Source organism: Podarcis cretensis (genome assembly GCF_951804945.1).
Source record: "Podarcis cretensis genome assembly, chromosome: 16".
Taxonomy (NCBI): domain Eukaryota; kingdom Metazoa; phylum Chordata; class Lepidosauria; order Squamata; family Lacertidae; genus Podarcis; species Podarcis cretensis.
The window spans coordinates 19222729-19240447 of NC_137186.1; the positions used below are offsets into that span (position 1 = coordinate 19222729).

Here is a 17719-nt window from a genome sequence, read left to right on the forward strand (position 1 = left end):
AAAGCTTGCTTCTCATGATCTCACCTTAAGGGTAACAGACGCGCGTCTTTGGGGCTCGTTCCGAGCAAATGAGATCCTAAGTCCAGGAATCGTTTTGCAGGAGATGATCCACCGCGACCGAGGGATAGCAGGTTGCTAGCTCCGAGGAGAGTCCAATCCTGGGGGTTTCCTTTCGCTGAGGTTTCCTTTTGCTGTGCCTCAAATGCTGAGGTTTTCTTTTTAGCTTTGCCTCACACGCTGAGGTCCCCCCCCCCAAGCCTCACACGGTTCCCTTTTAGGTTTGCCTCACCTGGAGCACCACTTGAGGTGTTCTCAAAGTAAAGGAAGGATTGAACTCTGATTAATAAGAATACACAGAGGCTTGAACCAGCAAGACTCTGGGAAGGGTGCGTATAATAATCTCTGCGTGCCTCCACCCCTCGGCCCAGGTCGTTTTATTCACAAAAGAACTTTTACAGAGTGTTCGTAAGAACCAATCAGATTTCCTCTGAGCATTTCAACAAACCCCATATGGGGACAAAGTTAAACTACCAAAACTAATTAAGCACACATAGTTCTGGGGTAAACAAAGGAGTACATTTGGCAACCCCTGAGGTCATAAACAAGCAATATACATGGTAAGGAGGATGGCCAGGAAGACAGCGATCATTATAACCTTCAGGTGAGATCTGTTTCCTGGCCATAAGATTAACATCCTAAGATTAACATCAGAAAAGCTACATCAAAGAAACTGCCCACTGTCTTTGATAACCCAGGATGCCTGCCTGGCGAAGCAACTGGGCTGTGTAAGTGACTTGTCAAGCAAGAGAGATGGGCAGTAGAGGAAATGGCCAGAGATCCAGAGGGTTGTGGGATTTGATCAGAAATTATTGTCAATGAATTAAACCCAGTCAACACAATGCATTCATTGTGGACACAATGACTTGATGCATATTTTATAATACCTCATAGTAGTCCCACCTGACCCCACACTCTGGATATTTGCACTCCTACAAGGTCATTCATTTCTATAAACCTTTTAAGAACTGTATTACACTCTGCAAACATTTCTGTGTGTTCAGGAATGCAAGTGGCCCCCAACCAGCCAAGGCCATTATTCCGTGGTATCCATCTTGAACATGATACCATGTCACTGGCACACCATTGTCCTCTAACCGCTTCTTGTACAACAGCCCATCGTCCCGGAATCCATCATATTCACAGGTTAGAATGAAAGTCTCTGGGAGCTGGCGGATTATGTCATCCTCTGCTAGAAGGGGGGAAAACATTGTCTCATAACCTCTTTTAACTTGTTCATAAAGTTCTTCTGAAAATGGAGCAGGTTCTACAGGAACATAGCCCCTAGCTTTAAATTCTTCTGGAATGTTATCAGCATTGATCCATTTTTGGTATTTCTCTCTCAAATCAGGAGGGACATGGGCGCCTTTCAGAACTCCATCTACATTCATTGTCTTCCCAGTGAGATATGTCAAACCAACTTTGACAGTTCTTTTCCGGAACATAGGAGGAACTGAATGGTTTTGCTGATAGGATGGCAGATTGAAGTCCATTCCTTGGAGGAATGGGTAAATGAGGACCTGAGCTCGCACTCTTGGGAGGTCCTCTCTGGTCACCAGTTCTTGGCAAATGGCTGCAGTAAAAGTGCCTCCACTGCTCTCCCCTGCAATGGCAATGCGGCTGGCGTCCACTCCATATTCCTTTGCATTTTTCATAAAGTATATTACAGCAGTTAAACAGTCCTGTACAGGGACTGGATACGGATGCTCAGGAGCTAAGCGATACCTAAAGAGAAGGCAAGATGTCATCAGCATTCATCATGTTAAGTCATGGGCGAACATATCAGACGACACAGCGATTCTTCCAAAGCAGCTCTTTATTTGTAAGCTGGAACAGAACTGAACTGAGGAGCTCGGTCAGCCTGCTTATATAGAGCTCCACTAGAATGCAACAGTAACCATTTTCTGTAACTAGCCAATCACTGAACGTCACTTTCAATCCTTCATTTGCATACAAACTATCCAATCACTGAATGTCACTTTTGATCCTTCATTTGCATAACTATCTACAGTATCCCCCTGCTGGCCCAGGGTGAGAACTTCAGTACATAACACATCATACACTTTGCAGCATTTTCCTGCAATGGCATATATATCAAGGGTGGCCCCCTAGGGCCACATTCCTTTCTATGCAACCTTCCTGGGGGCCACATGTCAGCTGTGGGTGGGACCAGAGAGCAAAATGGAAAGCAAATGCGAACTTTCCCACTGGACAAGTAGGTTGGTTCCTACACACAGCCACACACCTTTCTCTACCCTCCAACCAAGCAAGCAAGACACATTCACACCAGTCAGATGCCATTCAAGGATGGTGCAAAAGAGGGGCAATGGTGCAGGGGTGGGGTCTGGGGTCAGAGGGGAATTGAAGTGGCCCAGAGGGCAACATTCAGCCCCTGTGGCTGATGCTCTGCACCCAAATATAATGCTAGTTCAGCATCCCATTCTCAGTGGCTGATGGTCAAATCTGATTCCGACCATAGAGGCAGACTATAGCCAGCATAGCTAGGAGCCACTGGTAGCCTTATACTCTGCCCAGTTATTTAATCCCTTTTCAAAGCCATCCACATTGGAAGCTATCTCTGCTTTCTGTGGGAATTAGTTCCATAGTTTAACTTTGCACTGTATGGATAAGTACTTTCTTTTATCTGAATCTTCTAGCATTCAGCTTCATTGAATGTCCACATGTTCTAGAGTTCAGAGAGAGCGACAAACACATTTCCCCAGGCCACTTTCCACATGACATGCCTAATATAACCAACTTCTATATTTTGAATATTTTGAACTTCTATAGTTTGAATGTTCCCTTGATTTCATTTTCCATCTCAGGAAAACAACCCCAGTTCTGAATCACCTTCAGTATGTCCCACCATGCCTTCCTGAGATCAGTGCTTCCCACTCTTTCTGCCCACTTTAAACCATATGGCCTTAAAGCCAAGAACTCCTGTTCACCCACCTTGGCCAGGAGGCTTCAGATCATGCACCAAAGGTGCACTAAGGCAGCGAGGGCAGCCATTGGGAGAGATGATGTTCATTACTGTCGGGAAGGCTTGCCTTGTAAAGGGCTCTGAAGCCCTGGCAAATAACACTTCTCCCATTGCCCAATGTACCACTGCTCTCATTGGGTGGTAAGTGTGGCTGACAGGACAGTTGGGAACAGCTTGAGCTTATTTCCCGGAGAGAAGTTCACCTTAACTCCAGCTGCACTTTCCCTCTCAACCGCAGGGCCATTTTGCCTTAGGAGAAGAATCCTAATGGCTTTTTATGGGTTGATGTGGTGGTTTTCTTTAAAAGTAGTTTAATGGCCTGATCCAGCAGAGCTCTTCTTATCATAAAAGCCAGAGGGATTGGGTCCAAAAGCATAAAAATCAAAATACAAAGGTGAACACCCATTCTAAAGGTTGGCAAATCCACTATGTTGGCAAAATCAGCTTTTTTCTGGGCTCATGTGGAAGGGTTAGAAACTGAGGGGAAATACTCTTTTTTCTGCTACAACAAGCATGAAGATACTTACTCAGCACACATAACCACTGAGTCAGTTTGGTGGGCAATGGAACGGCAGATCATTTCAGAGGTTCCTAGGGGGAGGAAACACATCACACACTGCCTGCTGTGAGCAATTATTTGTTACTCTCCATTACAAATTTCCTTGGTCGTTCACATTGAAATCACTGTGAGTTGAATCCACTGTGAGTTAGTCCTACTGAAAGTAAACCTGTTGAAATTAACAGATATGACCAATGCTTCCGCCCCCCAGGGGGTACACAAGGGTATGCAGGACCGACACCTCTTTGTTGTTGTTGTATAAATGTGTGGCACTTACCTTAACAATTTCATGGTGAGTACTGCCACCTCTCTTTCTAGAAAAAAAGGACTGGATATGACTAATATTGCTGTGTCATAAATGTCTGTTTTTAATGTCCATGGAGGCACAGGTCAATTCTGCGTCCAGAGCAACTGTTTACCAGCTCCATCTGGAATGCAGGCTGAGACCCTACCTGCCCGCAGACTGTCTCGCCAGAGTGGTGCATGCTCTAGTTGTCTCCTGCTTGGACTACTGCAATGCACTCTACGTGGGGCTACCTTTCAAGGTGACCCAGAAACTACAACTAATCCAGAATGCGGCAGCTAGACTGGTGACTGGGAGCAGCCGCCGAGACCACATAACACCGGTGTTGAAAGACCTACATTGGCTCCCAGTACGTTTCCGAGCACAATTCAAAGTGTTGGTGTTGACCTTTAAAGCCCTTAACGGCCTCCGTCCAGTATACCTGAAGGAGCATCTCCACCCCTGTAGTTCTGCCTGGACACTGAGGTCCAGTGCCGAGGGCCTTCTTGCAGTTCCCTCACTGCAAGAAGCGAAGTTACAGGGAACTTCCAAACCAGGTTTGGGAGTTGGGAGTTTAGGTTTGTCAGTTGGGAGTTGAGGCTTGGGTGTTGGAGAAGGAAGATGGTGGATTAGGAGTGGGTTGGTTAGTTGTATTGTGAGAGAGTGAGAGGAATTGTTAGGGAGTTAGATAGATAGTTGAGAATAATTCAGTTTGAAGTTGTAGGAACTAAGATTAGGAAACTGACCAGAAGAAAATGAACTGCAACCATATGCTTGTTCCTGCTCTTAAAAATAAACTTGATTATTTGTTTATGTTGACAACTGTCTGGACTCCGTGTGTCCCTGTGAGAAGTGGGGTGGTGGCAGCGAAGAAAGGAACCGCAGTGGTGGCACAGGGTCAATAGACCGTGAAACGTCCGGGGGCCATGTGTGATCGCCACAAAATTGGTGGTGCAGCGGTGGGATAACAACTGAACCTGCCGCCACAAAATTGGCGACAGCAGCAGGATTCAATAAGTCTAAGTGCCTGTGAGGGGAAACAATACACCTGGAGAGGGGAAGGGTAAAACCGGTGAAGAGATTACCTGGCCTGAGGGTGTGATTGAGGATAAACCCCAGATTGCCGTTTGGCCGAGATCACAATAAGAGCAAGAGATCTCAAAAGACTGTTCTGGCGGAGGCTTAGGCTCAGGGTCAGAGGAAGTAAGCTTGAAAGGTTAGAGGGGAAAACCTAAAACTATACTTTGGGGACCGGGGTCTTGGAAAGCCAAGCCGGGAGGAACTGTGCTGAGAGTAAAAGTCTCTTATTTAATTAGTGCAAAATACTGACTCAACCATAATGCCACCCAAGAAGACTAAGCACCCAGTGAGAGAAAACCAACATGAAAGCTCTGGAGAAGAGAATGGGAATCCCCAGGGGGAAGAAACCAGAACAGAAGAGATGACTAAAACTCCACTGAAGTAGAAGTTCCACAGTTTTCAGAGGATTTTGAAAAGTGGAAATTAGTACAAGAATATAACTTGAAATTAGAGCTTGATAAAAATAGGCTTGAGAAAGAATTGGAAAAAGAAAAATTGAGGGCTGAGCAGGAAAGGGAACAGCAGCAGTTTCAGTTAGAGATGAGACGGTTGGAACTAATGGTATTAGAAAAAGTAATAATAGTAATAACACCGATGGGCAGAATCAAATGAAGATAGATTTAAAACGCTTTCCTGAATTTAGAGATAGGGATAGCCCAGAAGCATTTCTAGTAGCCTTCGAGAGAGCCTGTCACGATTTTCAAGTAAAAGAGGAAGATAAAATGATGATCTTGAGAGCTAGAATAAGCGGTCCTCTAGCCGAATTATATGCTCAAATGACTGAGGAACAATCCAAGAGAATGCAGACACAGTACCTAAGATTAGAGAAGTGATGGCGTTGGAGCAATTTTACGACACAATAAATGGCCATTTGAAGTACCTGATAAAAGAAAGAAACCCCAAGACAATAGAGGAAGCAGCGGGTTTAGCCGATAAAATAGATGAAATCTGAGACCATGGATTTGATGGGCCAAAATTTGGTGGGAGATATTGGGAAACAAACAAGAATAACTTTCAGCAAACCAAAGGAAAGTTTACCTCAGTGACGAGAACCCGCTCGCCATCCGTAAATAATCAGTCTCACGCCAAGATGGGTTGAAGAAGTCTGGCCGCAGCTCTCCCTAGAAGCTGCTGCTGCCCCAACCTTTATTGTGTGTGTCCAAGAAAAGATACAAATTCAAGGAGAGAGCTTTGCCTCAGTCAGCAGATAAAAGGCAATACAATACATTAGTCTCATGTTCTCACACCAGACCACGCAGTTGATCATGTTATACTACGGGGACCAATCATTGGATGGCATGAGCTGTCCACGCGCTGCTCATGCTTCCAAGCAATGCTTTCTACTATGAAATCATCCTTGCAATAATAATCTTTTGCCCATGCTCTTATGGACAAATGACCATATTCCCACACCTCAGAAACCGATAAGAGAGGCAGGCCCTCATCGGGAAGCCCACATGAGAAGGCACACACCCATACAGAGTTTACTGAGGGAAAAGTAAATAAAACAAGTTATGCAGGACCCAAATACATTTCATGCTGGAGATGTGGGAAATTAGGTCATAAACGTTTTGATTGTAAAACAGGAAAAGAAACATCTAGTTATAGTACCACACAGAAACAGACATATTGTATCCAGTCTGTGGAGCAGAGCCCAACTAGCCAGGTTGTCAAGGAAACAGACCTGCCAACTAGGCCTGAGCCTGCTGAGGTAGTAGAGGCCAAAGTCCTGCACTGTTATGTGATTCAACAAGATAATCTCTTGTTAAATAGATGGAAAAAGATATCTCGGGTTAAAGGACATGGGATCGCAAGTCACCATAGTCCACCTGGATATAATCAGGGATGATGCCATAATTCCAGGAAAAGTAATGAAATTAAAAGGAATTTCGAAACAAGCAGAAATCCTAAAGGTGGCGGAAATAGATGTCAGATTCAAAAACTGGGTAGGGAAGTGGCAGGTAGCCCTGTCGGAAGAAATTCCCGCCCCTGTGCTCATTGGTTGGGACATTTTAGAACATGTGCAGAGTACTTTCATAGTTACCAGAGCAAAAGGGAGTCCACAGTCACCTAATCCTGAGGGGGTGGATACAGTAGCAGAGGCAGACAGTGCTGAAGAACAGCAAGGGAATGATCAGTGTGAGGAAAGAAAAGACACCTTTTTATTTCCTTTGACTAAAAGTCAAACCTCAAGTTTTGCCAAAAAGCAAAAAGAAGATACTGAGTTACAAATGTACTTTGAGGCAGCCGAGTCGGAGAGGTCGTTAACTCCTGAGTGCCCAGAACGGTTTTGTTTGAGCAAGGGCCTTTTATATCGAGAAGTCCTTGACCCACCATGCGGGGGGGGGGGGGGTGAAGAAGTGAAAAGACAGTAATCCCTCATACTTATAGAGAAAAGATTTTGCAACAAGCCCATAATAGCATTCTTGGTGCACACATGGGAGTTGTACATCATATCGACACTGGAGATGCTAAGCCAATTGCTGTCAACCCATATAGAATAACTGGGGAGAGTATGTGGGGAAAGTTAGCAATGAGATAAGGGCAATGCTGAAGGCAGGGATTATAACCACTTCGGAAAGTCCCTGGGCAGCACCCATAGTGTTATTAGACAAACCTGATGGAGCTATTGGGGGGGCCACTAGGTGGCGCATCGGAAGATGGCTGACAATAACATCTCTCCGACCCACACGAGGTAATTTGGAGGCTATGATGGGGGTAATTAGCCTCCTTAACCCCCCCCCCAGGATTGTGGGGGGGACGGCCCTTGCCTGCTGTGCCCTATACCACCCCCGAATTTGTGGGGGTGGGGGCACTAGGCACAAAGCCCTCCTGTGGGATTCCGGCACTCCTCGATGCTGTCTCTGATCCGCGCCTCTAGTTGGAACAATCTTCAAAAGAAACAATTTGGACAAGATAAATTGCACATACTTCAAGGAAAAAGGGGAAGTAAAGACTGCTGACAGAAGAGCTCTCTGATAACAAGACAAGAATAAAATATGAGAAGATACGTCAAGATACGGTACGACAAATGACTGAGGGGGGAGGGGGGGAAAACCTGCCTCTCCTTTTTTTTATGTGATTAAACAAGAATCCCCTCCCCTAATGAGTCAGAAATTAAGGACTTAAGCTGTGGATTTAAGACTGTGTGGAGATAAACTTTCGAACCAAAGCAATGTTTCAAGAAGAAGCTGGAAAGCTAAGAGTTTTGGAATGACGCAGTTAAAAATGCCGTCGCCATTTTGGGAGGCATTGATGGAGCTCTTGGGTCTGGGAGGAGAAAGAGAGAAATCAACTTCTCGGTGGGACTTAAGAGTGACAATGCCTAATTTATGATGGAAAGAGCGATGTTATCTACGAAGGAGATATATGGAAACCATCTGGACTTAGTTTGGAGGAACGGGAAATCCACACAGGATCATTATACTTGCTTACCGGCTTAAGGAGACTAACAGAAGAGATCGTAAAGGAAAAAGAGAAATTATATGAACAAGATATGATGTGGAAACACCAAGATAAGACTGGATAGGATAATGAACTTTGTCTGGACTGATTGGGACTGATTTGGACATTAACGCAGTAATAAGAAGATGATCTGAATCCCCCTTTGGATCTTGAAGTATGGGTTCCCCCAACAAAATTTAAAAATTTGGCTTTGTAATTTGGAATTTATGCGATGTGATTTAATTTGATGTGACTGGCCAGTTAATAAAAATTATTAAAAAAAAAAAACAACCTGATGGAGCTATTAGATTTTGCCTAGATTATAGGAAGCTGAACCATGTCACTAAAGCGGATGCATATTTAGATGACCTGAACGAAGCTATAGGCCAGTGTCATTTCATCACCTGCCTAGACTTAACAAAGGGGTACTATCAAGTAGAAATGGACCCTAAGGACCAGGAGAAAACTACGTTCAGAAGTCCTTTAGGGTTGTTTGAATTTAAAATAATGCCCTTTGGCTTAAAGAATGCGCCAGCAACTTTTCAGCGATTGGTGGACAAAATCCTGAATAGATTAAGAAACTGGACAGCAGCATGTCAGCAGGCGTTTGATGCCTTAAAAAGTGCCTTGACATCAAATCCAGTCCTTGTTGCTCCTGATTATGATCATGTAATGGTTGTAAGGGGTTACTTGTGCGTAAGTTGCCTTCAATTTCGGTTAGATTGCCTGGGTCACCATGCCTTGGCTGACAGCCCACACTCCGTGGCCGGTCAGTCGCTTGCAGAATCCATCAGTGGGCGTTTCTTGAACCTCTTCCAGCATAAGAGCTGTTTGACGCCAAGTCTCCTCCTACTTTCCCTGCGCGGAACTCGTCTGCGCAAGTAAGGGGAAGGCAGAGGCGTGTCAGCGCTCTCTCCACTAGTCTCTGGTGAAGGTTCACCGTCTTAACCGAAGCATCTAATGCCAGGATCGGGGCCGTGCTGTGCCAACAGGGAGAGAAGGACGACCTGCATCCCATCACCTTCATAAGCAAGAAACTACTACCAAGGGAAAGACATTATTCGACCATCGAGAAGGAATGCCTTGCCATTGTATGGGCATTACAGAAGTTGAAGTTGTACATCTGGGGCCGAACTTTTACTTTATGTACTGACCGCTCACCCTTGTTGTGGTTGAGGACAATGAAGACCAACAGTAAGTTGTTGAGGTGGGCCCTATCACTGCAAGACTTTAATTTTATGATTAAAAATGTGAAAGGGACCCTGAATACCGTCACAGATGCTTTGTCCAGAAGACCTGCAGTTGAAAGTTAACTGAATACCTAACATGTAACAGGTTTTTGTATATATGTATATTTTACCAGAACACAGTATTTGATGTGCAAATGTTAGATGTGATGTGAAGGGTGAAATGACAGGTTAGGAAATGTTTATTTGCCATAAAAATGTACTGCTGATTGATCAGGAGAATAACTAGGTTAAGTTATCCCTCCTGAGTCAATCTTCTTAAGGGGGGAGGAATGTGGCGTTTGCCCCCTAGGATGTGTCAAGGAAAGGGTTAAAATGGGTGTGAGGTGATTGGCCTGTGAGAATGCGAGGGGGGAGTAAAAGATAGAGTGGGAGGTTTTGAAAAGTCACTTGAGGTCTGGGAGTTGATGGTTGAGGTCTGGGGGTTGGGAGTTGAGGTTTGTCAGTTGGGAGTTGAGGCTTGGGTGTGGGAGAAGGAAGAGGGTGGAATACGCAGTGGGGGTTGAGTTGTATTGTGAGAGAGTGAGAGGAATTGTTAGGGAGTTAGATAGATAGTTGGGAATAATTCAGTTTGAAGTTGTAGGAACTAAGATTAGGAAACAGACCAGAGGAAAATAAACTGCAACCATATGCTTGTTCCTGCTCTTAAAAATAAACTTGATTATTTGTTTATGTTAACAACTGTCTGGACTCCGTGTGTCCCTGTGAGAAGTGGGGTGGTGGCAGCAAAGAAAGCAACCGCAGTGGTGGCACAGGGTCAATAGACCGTGAAACGTCTATTGGGGCCCTGTGTGATCGCCACACCGTCCTTATGGCAAAACAGGTCGCTGGGAGAGGCGCCATTGTGTGCAGGCACGGACGACAATTGCCTGCTTCTATGCAGGTGTGAACGGCAGCAAACCCGCCAGTTACATCCGGGTTTGCCGTGGTCGCAACTTAGAACGTCCGTGAGTGGCGGCGGTTGTAAATAGAGGTTCTACTGTACAGTTAACCATTTCAAACACATTTCACAGAACTTACGAATGCTTCCAGCCACTGCAGCACCTCCATGAAGGAAGATGATTCCTTTCCTGTTCCCAGCAGGTGATGTCTTGGGCCAGTACAGCCTCACAGGCACCCCATCAAAAACCAGGTCCTTTATGATCAGTTTGGAGTCCTTCATTATCGGAATGAATAGGCACATGGCCCTGATTATGGAATATCTATGGCAGATGCCCATTTTTTCCAGAATTCCTACCTGTTTAAAACAAAACATTTAGCATGCATAATTAGCATTAGATATTTTTCCACTTACAATTTTTTAATACTTAAAAAAGTATTTTGGGACCGTCTAATCCAGCCTTTAGAAATGATCATGACCAGTACTTTGACACAGGGTGAGATACCTGATACTTGGAAGACCATTCCCTGCTGAAAGGCCCATTTCCCCTTGGCCTAGGGGGCAGGGCCCACTGGGGACTCACCTTGAACAGCTAAAAGGGGATGCTGGGAGGCCAGAGGGGCATTGCTGGAACAACTCTTGGGATGTGGCAACTGGCTAAAAAGTTTTAAAATCTTTAATTTTAGTTCCCCGTTTTGTTTTTGTTGGGTTGGGGTTGGTTAAATGTCTTGTTGGGATTGGCAGCTATTTTAATTTGGGTATTATTATTATTATTATTATTATTATTATTATTATTATTTTATATTGATTTATAGGTTTATTTTAGTCTGTATAAGATATTCTATTTGTTAATGTTTGATGTTTTATTATGCTTATATATGCTGTAAGCCCCCCAGAGTGGCTGGGTAAACCCAACCAGATGGGCGGGATACAAATAATATAATTAGTATTATTATTAGTATGCCAATATCACATTGATAGCAAAACAAGATCATGACCCAGCCCAAGTCAATAATTATAGACCTATTACTTTGCTTAATTGTAATTATAAATGGTTTGTGGCAACATTAGCAAGAAGACTCAAACAAGTGTTAGGAAACTTAATACATGAAGACCAGACAGCATTTCTGCCGATGAGGCAGTTAAAAGATAATGTTGCAATTGTATTAAATGCTACTGAATATTTTGAAAAAAGAAATGATTAGCAATTACCCATGGTTTTTCTAGATGCAGAGAAAGCGTTTGATAATTCACTGGTCAACAACAAATTTGTTGTCTGCGTTTTTTTTAATTGATTTAGGATGAATCTGATGCGCTGAATCCAAAAATCACATTGGTTTTGCTCAATCAGGTCAAATTTTTGAGCTATGGCCACATGTCGGTTTTTTTACGCTTTTGTTCACATGTACGCTTGTGTGGAGCATTTTAGAAGAAGTTGGTGGGGGTAAAATGCCATGTCGAATAAATGTTTTGATTGGAAATGATTATTTTAATGACAAGAAGTATTCAGGTCCAATAGTTCTTGGTGATTATGTCAAAAAGGGATCCGTTTGAAGTCATAAAACCTCGAAATCTTCCATAAATTGGTGCACTGTTGATGTGACTGGGATCAACAGAAAGAACCGGAGCAGCCTCAAGTATCCTGATCTTCAATCAGCACGTCGTCCTGTAGCTCATTGTGATGAAATTCCAGTGCCTATCTTCAGAGAACTTCCTGACGAAGATGCCTCCAGTGTTGAAGGACATGAAGAAGAAGAAGAAGTGGTTCTTGAAGATGATGCTCCACATCCATTTTCCCAAAAGGAGTTGAATGATCTAGTTCACGACCTCAGCTTGTAAAGGACTCTGCCAAACTGTTGGCATCTAGATTGATGGAAAAAACCATCTCTGACAGTGCTTGCATCAGCTTCTTCAGCAACAGGCATCAAGAGTACCTCCGTTTTTTCTCGGAAGAGAAGGGCGTGGTGTAGTGTGCAGATATTGCACAGCTTCTGCTCAAGCTTGGAGTGCCACAGTATGAACCCAAAGATTGGAGACTGTTCATTGACAGCAGCAAGCGATCACTGAAATGTGTTCTGCTATACAACGGCAACCAGTTTGCCTCTATACCCCAGGCTCACTCGAGTACACTGAAGGAGAACTATGAAGCGGTGAAGTATGTGCTGGAGAAAATTGGTTATGATCAGCATAAGTGGTTTATTTGTGTTGACCTGAAGATGGTGAACTTTTTGTTGGGACAACAGTCTGGCTTCACCAAGTACCCATGTTTTCTGTGCATGTGGGAAAGTAGGGACCGTGCTCAGCATTACACAAAGAAGGACTGGCCTGTGCTGGAGGAATTGGTGCCTTGCAAAGAAAGGAACGTCATCAACGACCCTCTGGTGGACAGAGACAGAATACTCTTCCCACTGCTGCACACCAAGCTTGGCTTAATCAAGCAGTTCACCAAGGCTCTGGACAAGGATGGTGACTGCTTCACTTACTTGTGCCAGGCTTTTCCAGGATTGACCATGGAGAAGTTGAAAGCTGGCATCTTTGACGGTCCTCAGATCCGTCAGCTCATCAGAGATTCAGAGTTCGGAAAGTTAATGAACGAAGTGGAACTGAAAGCGTGGAAGGCATTTGTTCTGGTAGTGAAGAACTTTCTTGGCAACAATAAGGCCAGAAACTACGCAGAACTTGTCAACAACATGCTGACTGCTTTCAGAAACCTGGGCTGCAACGTGAGCGTCAAGATGCACTACCTATTTTCACATATGGACCGGTTTCCTGAGAAACTGGGTTCAGTGAGTGACGAGCAGGGGGAGAGATTCCATCAAGACATGAAAGAGATGGAGACCAGGTATCAGGGTCGCTGGGACACAGTCATGATGGCTGACTACTGTTGGACTCTGAAGAGAGACCTCCCTGCCGCTGAGCATTCCAGGAGTTCCAAGAAACAGAAGTTCAAGCCCTGAAGTTTGAAAAATGGTGAAGCAACATGCAATTTACGGGTACCTACCTTTATCAATGCCCACCCTTCAGTTTACAGTAAACCTGACCTGATGGAGAGAAACGGATGCCATTTCCTGATTCAGCAGTGCAAAAATACACTAAATCAGTTGTAGAAATCTAGACAACATTCAAAAAGTAAAAAATGGTTACCCAGTGTAATGCTTCTTGGAGTTGGGGGCGGGAATTACTAGATAAAATGGGGTTCAGGGAGAAATTTGTGAGAGGAATAAATACATTATATACAGAGCGATTTGCAAACAGTAAACAGAATTTTATAAGAAAAATGCATTATTGGCAAGGAAACAAGAGAAGGTTGTCTACTTTCACCATTATTGTTTATTTTGGTTTTAGAAGTGTTGTGTGGGGATATTAGGGAAAATGGTATACGAAATCTCCAAGTGAGTCTTCGAACTTACAAACTGAGGGCATTTGCGGATGATGTGGAAAACTTGATGGAAAACCTGATGAAAATGTGGTTAAGGTACTGGAAGCAATAAAGCAGCTTGGTGATTTTCTTTTATAAGAGAAAGAAAGTAGTGGGCAGCAGAGGGCGGGAGATAAAAAAAATTTGACCAGATATCAAAATTTACTTGAACAGAAATCACTTTTATGATTATCTCCTATTGAAGCCAATACACTAAGGAAATTAAACATTCAAGAGAATTGGGGTACTTATAGAGACATACTATGTTTTTCTGGTAATGCATATAAAATGATAAAGTTAGAAGAAATTCAAGAATGGGTATCAGATTGGTTTCAATATTTTCAAATTAGCATTTTTAAAAGAATTATTCTAAATTATTTTATTGACTCTAAAGGGTTGCAGCCCCTTTTATAGAGGTGTCTTCATCCCCATGATATATGTAAAATATACTTACTAGTGCCAATCCATATCCCACTGAGAAATCGTGAAGCAGTATTATTAGGCGATAGGACAGTCCTCGAGGCAGGTGGGTCCTGGTAAGACGATAAGAAACTCCCCACACTAACAGCAAGAAATGAATGAAAATAGTTGTATATAATATCAGCATCCACAGAGTTTCACCAAACGCCATTTCCCTTAAACTCAGAGGCACAGAGACAAGGACTTTGCCTTGGCCAACACTGGTGGCTTTTATAGTAGAACAATCTATGCCATGAGGAAAAGAACACCCTAGGTCAACCCATATAGTTCTCAGTTGAGAAGAAAAGAAATAGTTTAATAATCCAGTAAGACATTGCAGCTATCCTGGATTCCTGAAAGACACTGTTGTTCCTCACACAGGGTGTGGATACGCATTGGTGGGTGTGAATTTGCCTATCTTCTCCTCCCAAGGAAAGTCGTGCATTGGAGTGTGCCTGCCCTCCCACACAAAATCATTGTGCCTCTTCCCTCCCTGAGGAGTTTATCAGGGATAATTAAAAGGGGCGGCACAACGATGCAGGAGGGGCTGGCTGGCACGACACTGCAATGGCATCCTCACAACAGGGGTGTCACTGCAACTTTCCAGAACAGTGTGGTGAGGAAAGAGGTTTGGCGCTGTGCAGGCTGACCAATGGGAGCCAATCCCACCCAGTCTATTGCTCATATAACTCCACTTTTCATTTATAAAGTCCATTTATTTATTTATAAAAGCTTCCTCTACTGTTGGACCCATTGATGGCCTCTTGCTGAACTGATACAAAGAGGGGAGTTGAAATACAATGGGATTTAGTTCATTCATTTATTTATAAAAGCTTCCTCTGCTGTTGGACCCATTGATCATTTGCTGCAATGATACAAAATGGAAGCATCCTGACTTTCTTGGTTGAAGGAATGGAGAACATTAGAGAATTCACATATTCTAGACTTAGAAGGCCATGATAAAATTTTTGGTTGGCACACTTCATTATGGTATGAAAAGGTGAAAGTACATAAAGGATTTATAAATCATATAATTAGGGGGGGGAATTGTATAGAATATGGGATAAATAGAAGCATTTATTAGAGGGGAACCACTTTGGCTCTCAATGCTGGAATTTATACAGGTAAAGGAAAAGAATATTATTATTATTATTATTATTATTATTATTATTATTATTAATTGAATTTATATACCACCCTATACCCAGAGGTCTCAGGGCGGTTCACATAAAAGGATTACAATATGATAGAATGGTGGACAACTTACAAAAAATTATTAAAACAAGTGGGAGGAAAGTATAAATTTATAAAAAAAATAAGAAATTATCAGGAAAACTAACAACATGGATACTATATCATCATTTGAATGGAGTATTTAAGAAAGATAGGCTACAAGGGTCTGGGGAACAAATATCACAACTGGAGAGAGACCTGTTGGAATGGAATGTAAAAGTGCTATCTATAATGTATAAAATATTATTGGAATGGGATACAAAGGATGAGGAAATAAAATCCCCAATGATACATAGTGCAATAGAAATTGGTCATAATATAGACATGGAAGCATGGGGACGATGGTGGAATATGGATATAAAATTTACAGCATGCTATGGTTTAAGAGAAAACTATATGAAAATAAACTATCAATGGTATCTAACCGTTGGCAAAAATGGCAAAAATGTATAAATCTAAATCAAATAAATGTTGAAAATGTAAAGAGGAAGAAGGTTCTTTTTATCATGTGGTGGTCTTGTAGTAAGGTTAAAGCTTACTGGGAAATGATATATCATGAATAGAAAAGGATATTTAAAATAATGTTTGTAAAACAATATTTTTCTTTTGGGAATTATAGGGACAAAACTACTTAAACTGTATAGAAACTTGTTTGTGTATGCTACTACAGCAGCAATAATGCTACTTGCCCCAAAATGGAAAGAAGTAGAAGTCGCAGGAAAGGAAGAATGGATACACAAAACTTAAGGAATATGCAGAAATGGCAAAACTTACCAGAAAAATAAAAAACCCAGATAACAAACTTTTTATAACAGAATGAAAATGGTTTATTGAATATTTACAGATACATTGTAAACAGATAAGAACATTGGCAGGATTATTGTTACAACCTGCAGTTTCAAAAGAGTATATATTTAAAGTAGAAGAATAAATTAAGTTAATTTGAATATGCAGAAGATATTAAAAATAAATATCCATTCCTTCCCCCCCCCCTTTCTCAATGTGAAGTCCCAAAATTGTCACATCATAACTCCAGGCAGATGTTGCTACATAATATCTGCTTGAGTTTGAAGATTTAGCAACGAGAAACATCTGTGCAAAAAGCTAAGCCATGTCCTTTGGAGTGCAATGGGTCCATTTCATTATACCCACATTAGACAGAATTATAATCAAACCCAGATACCCGGACACACAAAAGGCAAGACATTATGCTGCTCTCTCCATATCAGGCCAACAAGCAAGAAGATGTCGTTGGATCTCACCATCTTCTGATCACTTGAATTCAAACTTTGAGCTGCCAAGGAGAACCTTGAAATGTCATCCAGGCCAATAAGTCAGTGAACAAAGAGGTGCAAGCAGTATATCAAGAGCAGGTGTTAAGAAGCGGGTGGTCAGGGCAGCCCTCTGCTGAACCCTATCTGCAGGGGGCTCCCAGAGAAGGACCCACCATCCTAAGGTCCAGCTTTGAAGGGCAAGGGTGTCTAAAAAAAAGGTAAAGGGACCCCTGACCATTAGGTCCAGTCGTGGCCGACTCTGGGGTTGCGGCGCTCATCTCGCTTTACTGGTCGAGGGAGCCGGCGTACAGCTTCCGGGTCATGTGGCCAGCATGACTAAGCCGCTTCTGGCGAACCAGAGCAGCGCACGGGAACACCGTTTACCTTCCCTATTTATCTATTTGCACTTTGACATGCTTTCGAACTGCTAGGTTGGCAGGAGCAGGGACCGAGCAACTGGAGCTCACCCCGTCGCGGGGATTCGAACCGCCGACCTTCTGATCGGCTCTGTGGACAGCGCCACCTGCGTCCCAAGGGTATCTATACCCTTCACAAATTAGGGCCATGATACCTGAAGGAATTCCGCACGTGGGCCTATTCAGATCAGACGTGCACACCTGAAAACAGACTGGGATCTACCCAGGCCCAGATGAGATATGGATCTGTTGCCAAGCAGTGGCGTAGCGTGGGGGGTGCAGGGGGGGCCAGCCGCACCGGGCGCAACATCTGAGGGTTAGGGTTAGGGGGCGCAAATCCATGGGTTAGGGGGCGCAAATCCATGGGTTAGGGGGCGCAAATTACT

At 43.3% G+C, this 17719-nt stretch overlaps 1 protein-coding gene across 1 annotated transcript; it reads right to left on the reverse strand.

Moving 5' to 3' along the window:
* Window positions 1-361: 361 nt before the first annotated feature.
* On the reverse strand, window positions 362-14687 carry LOC307204862 (arylacetamide deacetylase-like 4). The gene is made up of 4 exons (XM_079956930.1): window positions 14406-14687; window positions 10674-10890; window positions 3568-3631; window positions 362-1782 (listed from the first exon to the last, which is right to left on the reverse strand). Exons 1-4 carry the CDS (start codon window positions 14580-14582, stop codon window positions 1008-1010), a joined length of 1233 nt encoding a protein of 410 aa, XP_079813056.1. The 5' UTR covers window positions 14583-14687; the 3' UTR covers window positions 362-1007.
* Between the last annotated feature and the right edge of the window lie 3032 nt (window positions 14688-17719).

Bases quoted from the DNA above. Each gene is read 5' to 3' on its own strand.
- LOC307204862 (XM_079956930.1), bottom strand. From the start codon at position 14,582: ATGGCGTTTGGTGAAACTCTGTGGATGCTGATATTATATACAACTATT. The intron at 10,891-14,405 runs GTAAGTATATTT...TGTTTTAAACAG, and splicing joins TGGGATATGGATTGGCACTA to GTAGGAATTCTGGAAAAAAT. The intron at 1,783-3,567 runs GTAAGTATCTTC...CCTTCTCTTTAG, and splicing joins TCAGTGGTTATGTGTGCTGA to GTATCGCTTAGCTCCTGAGC.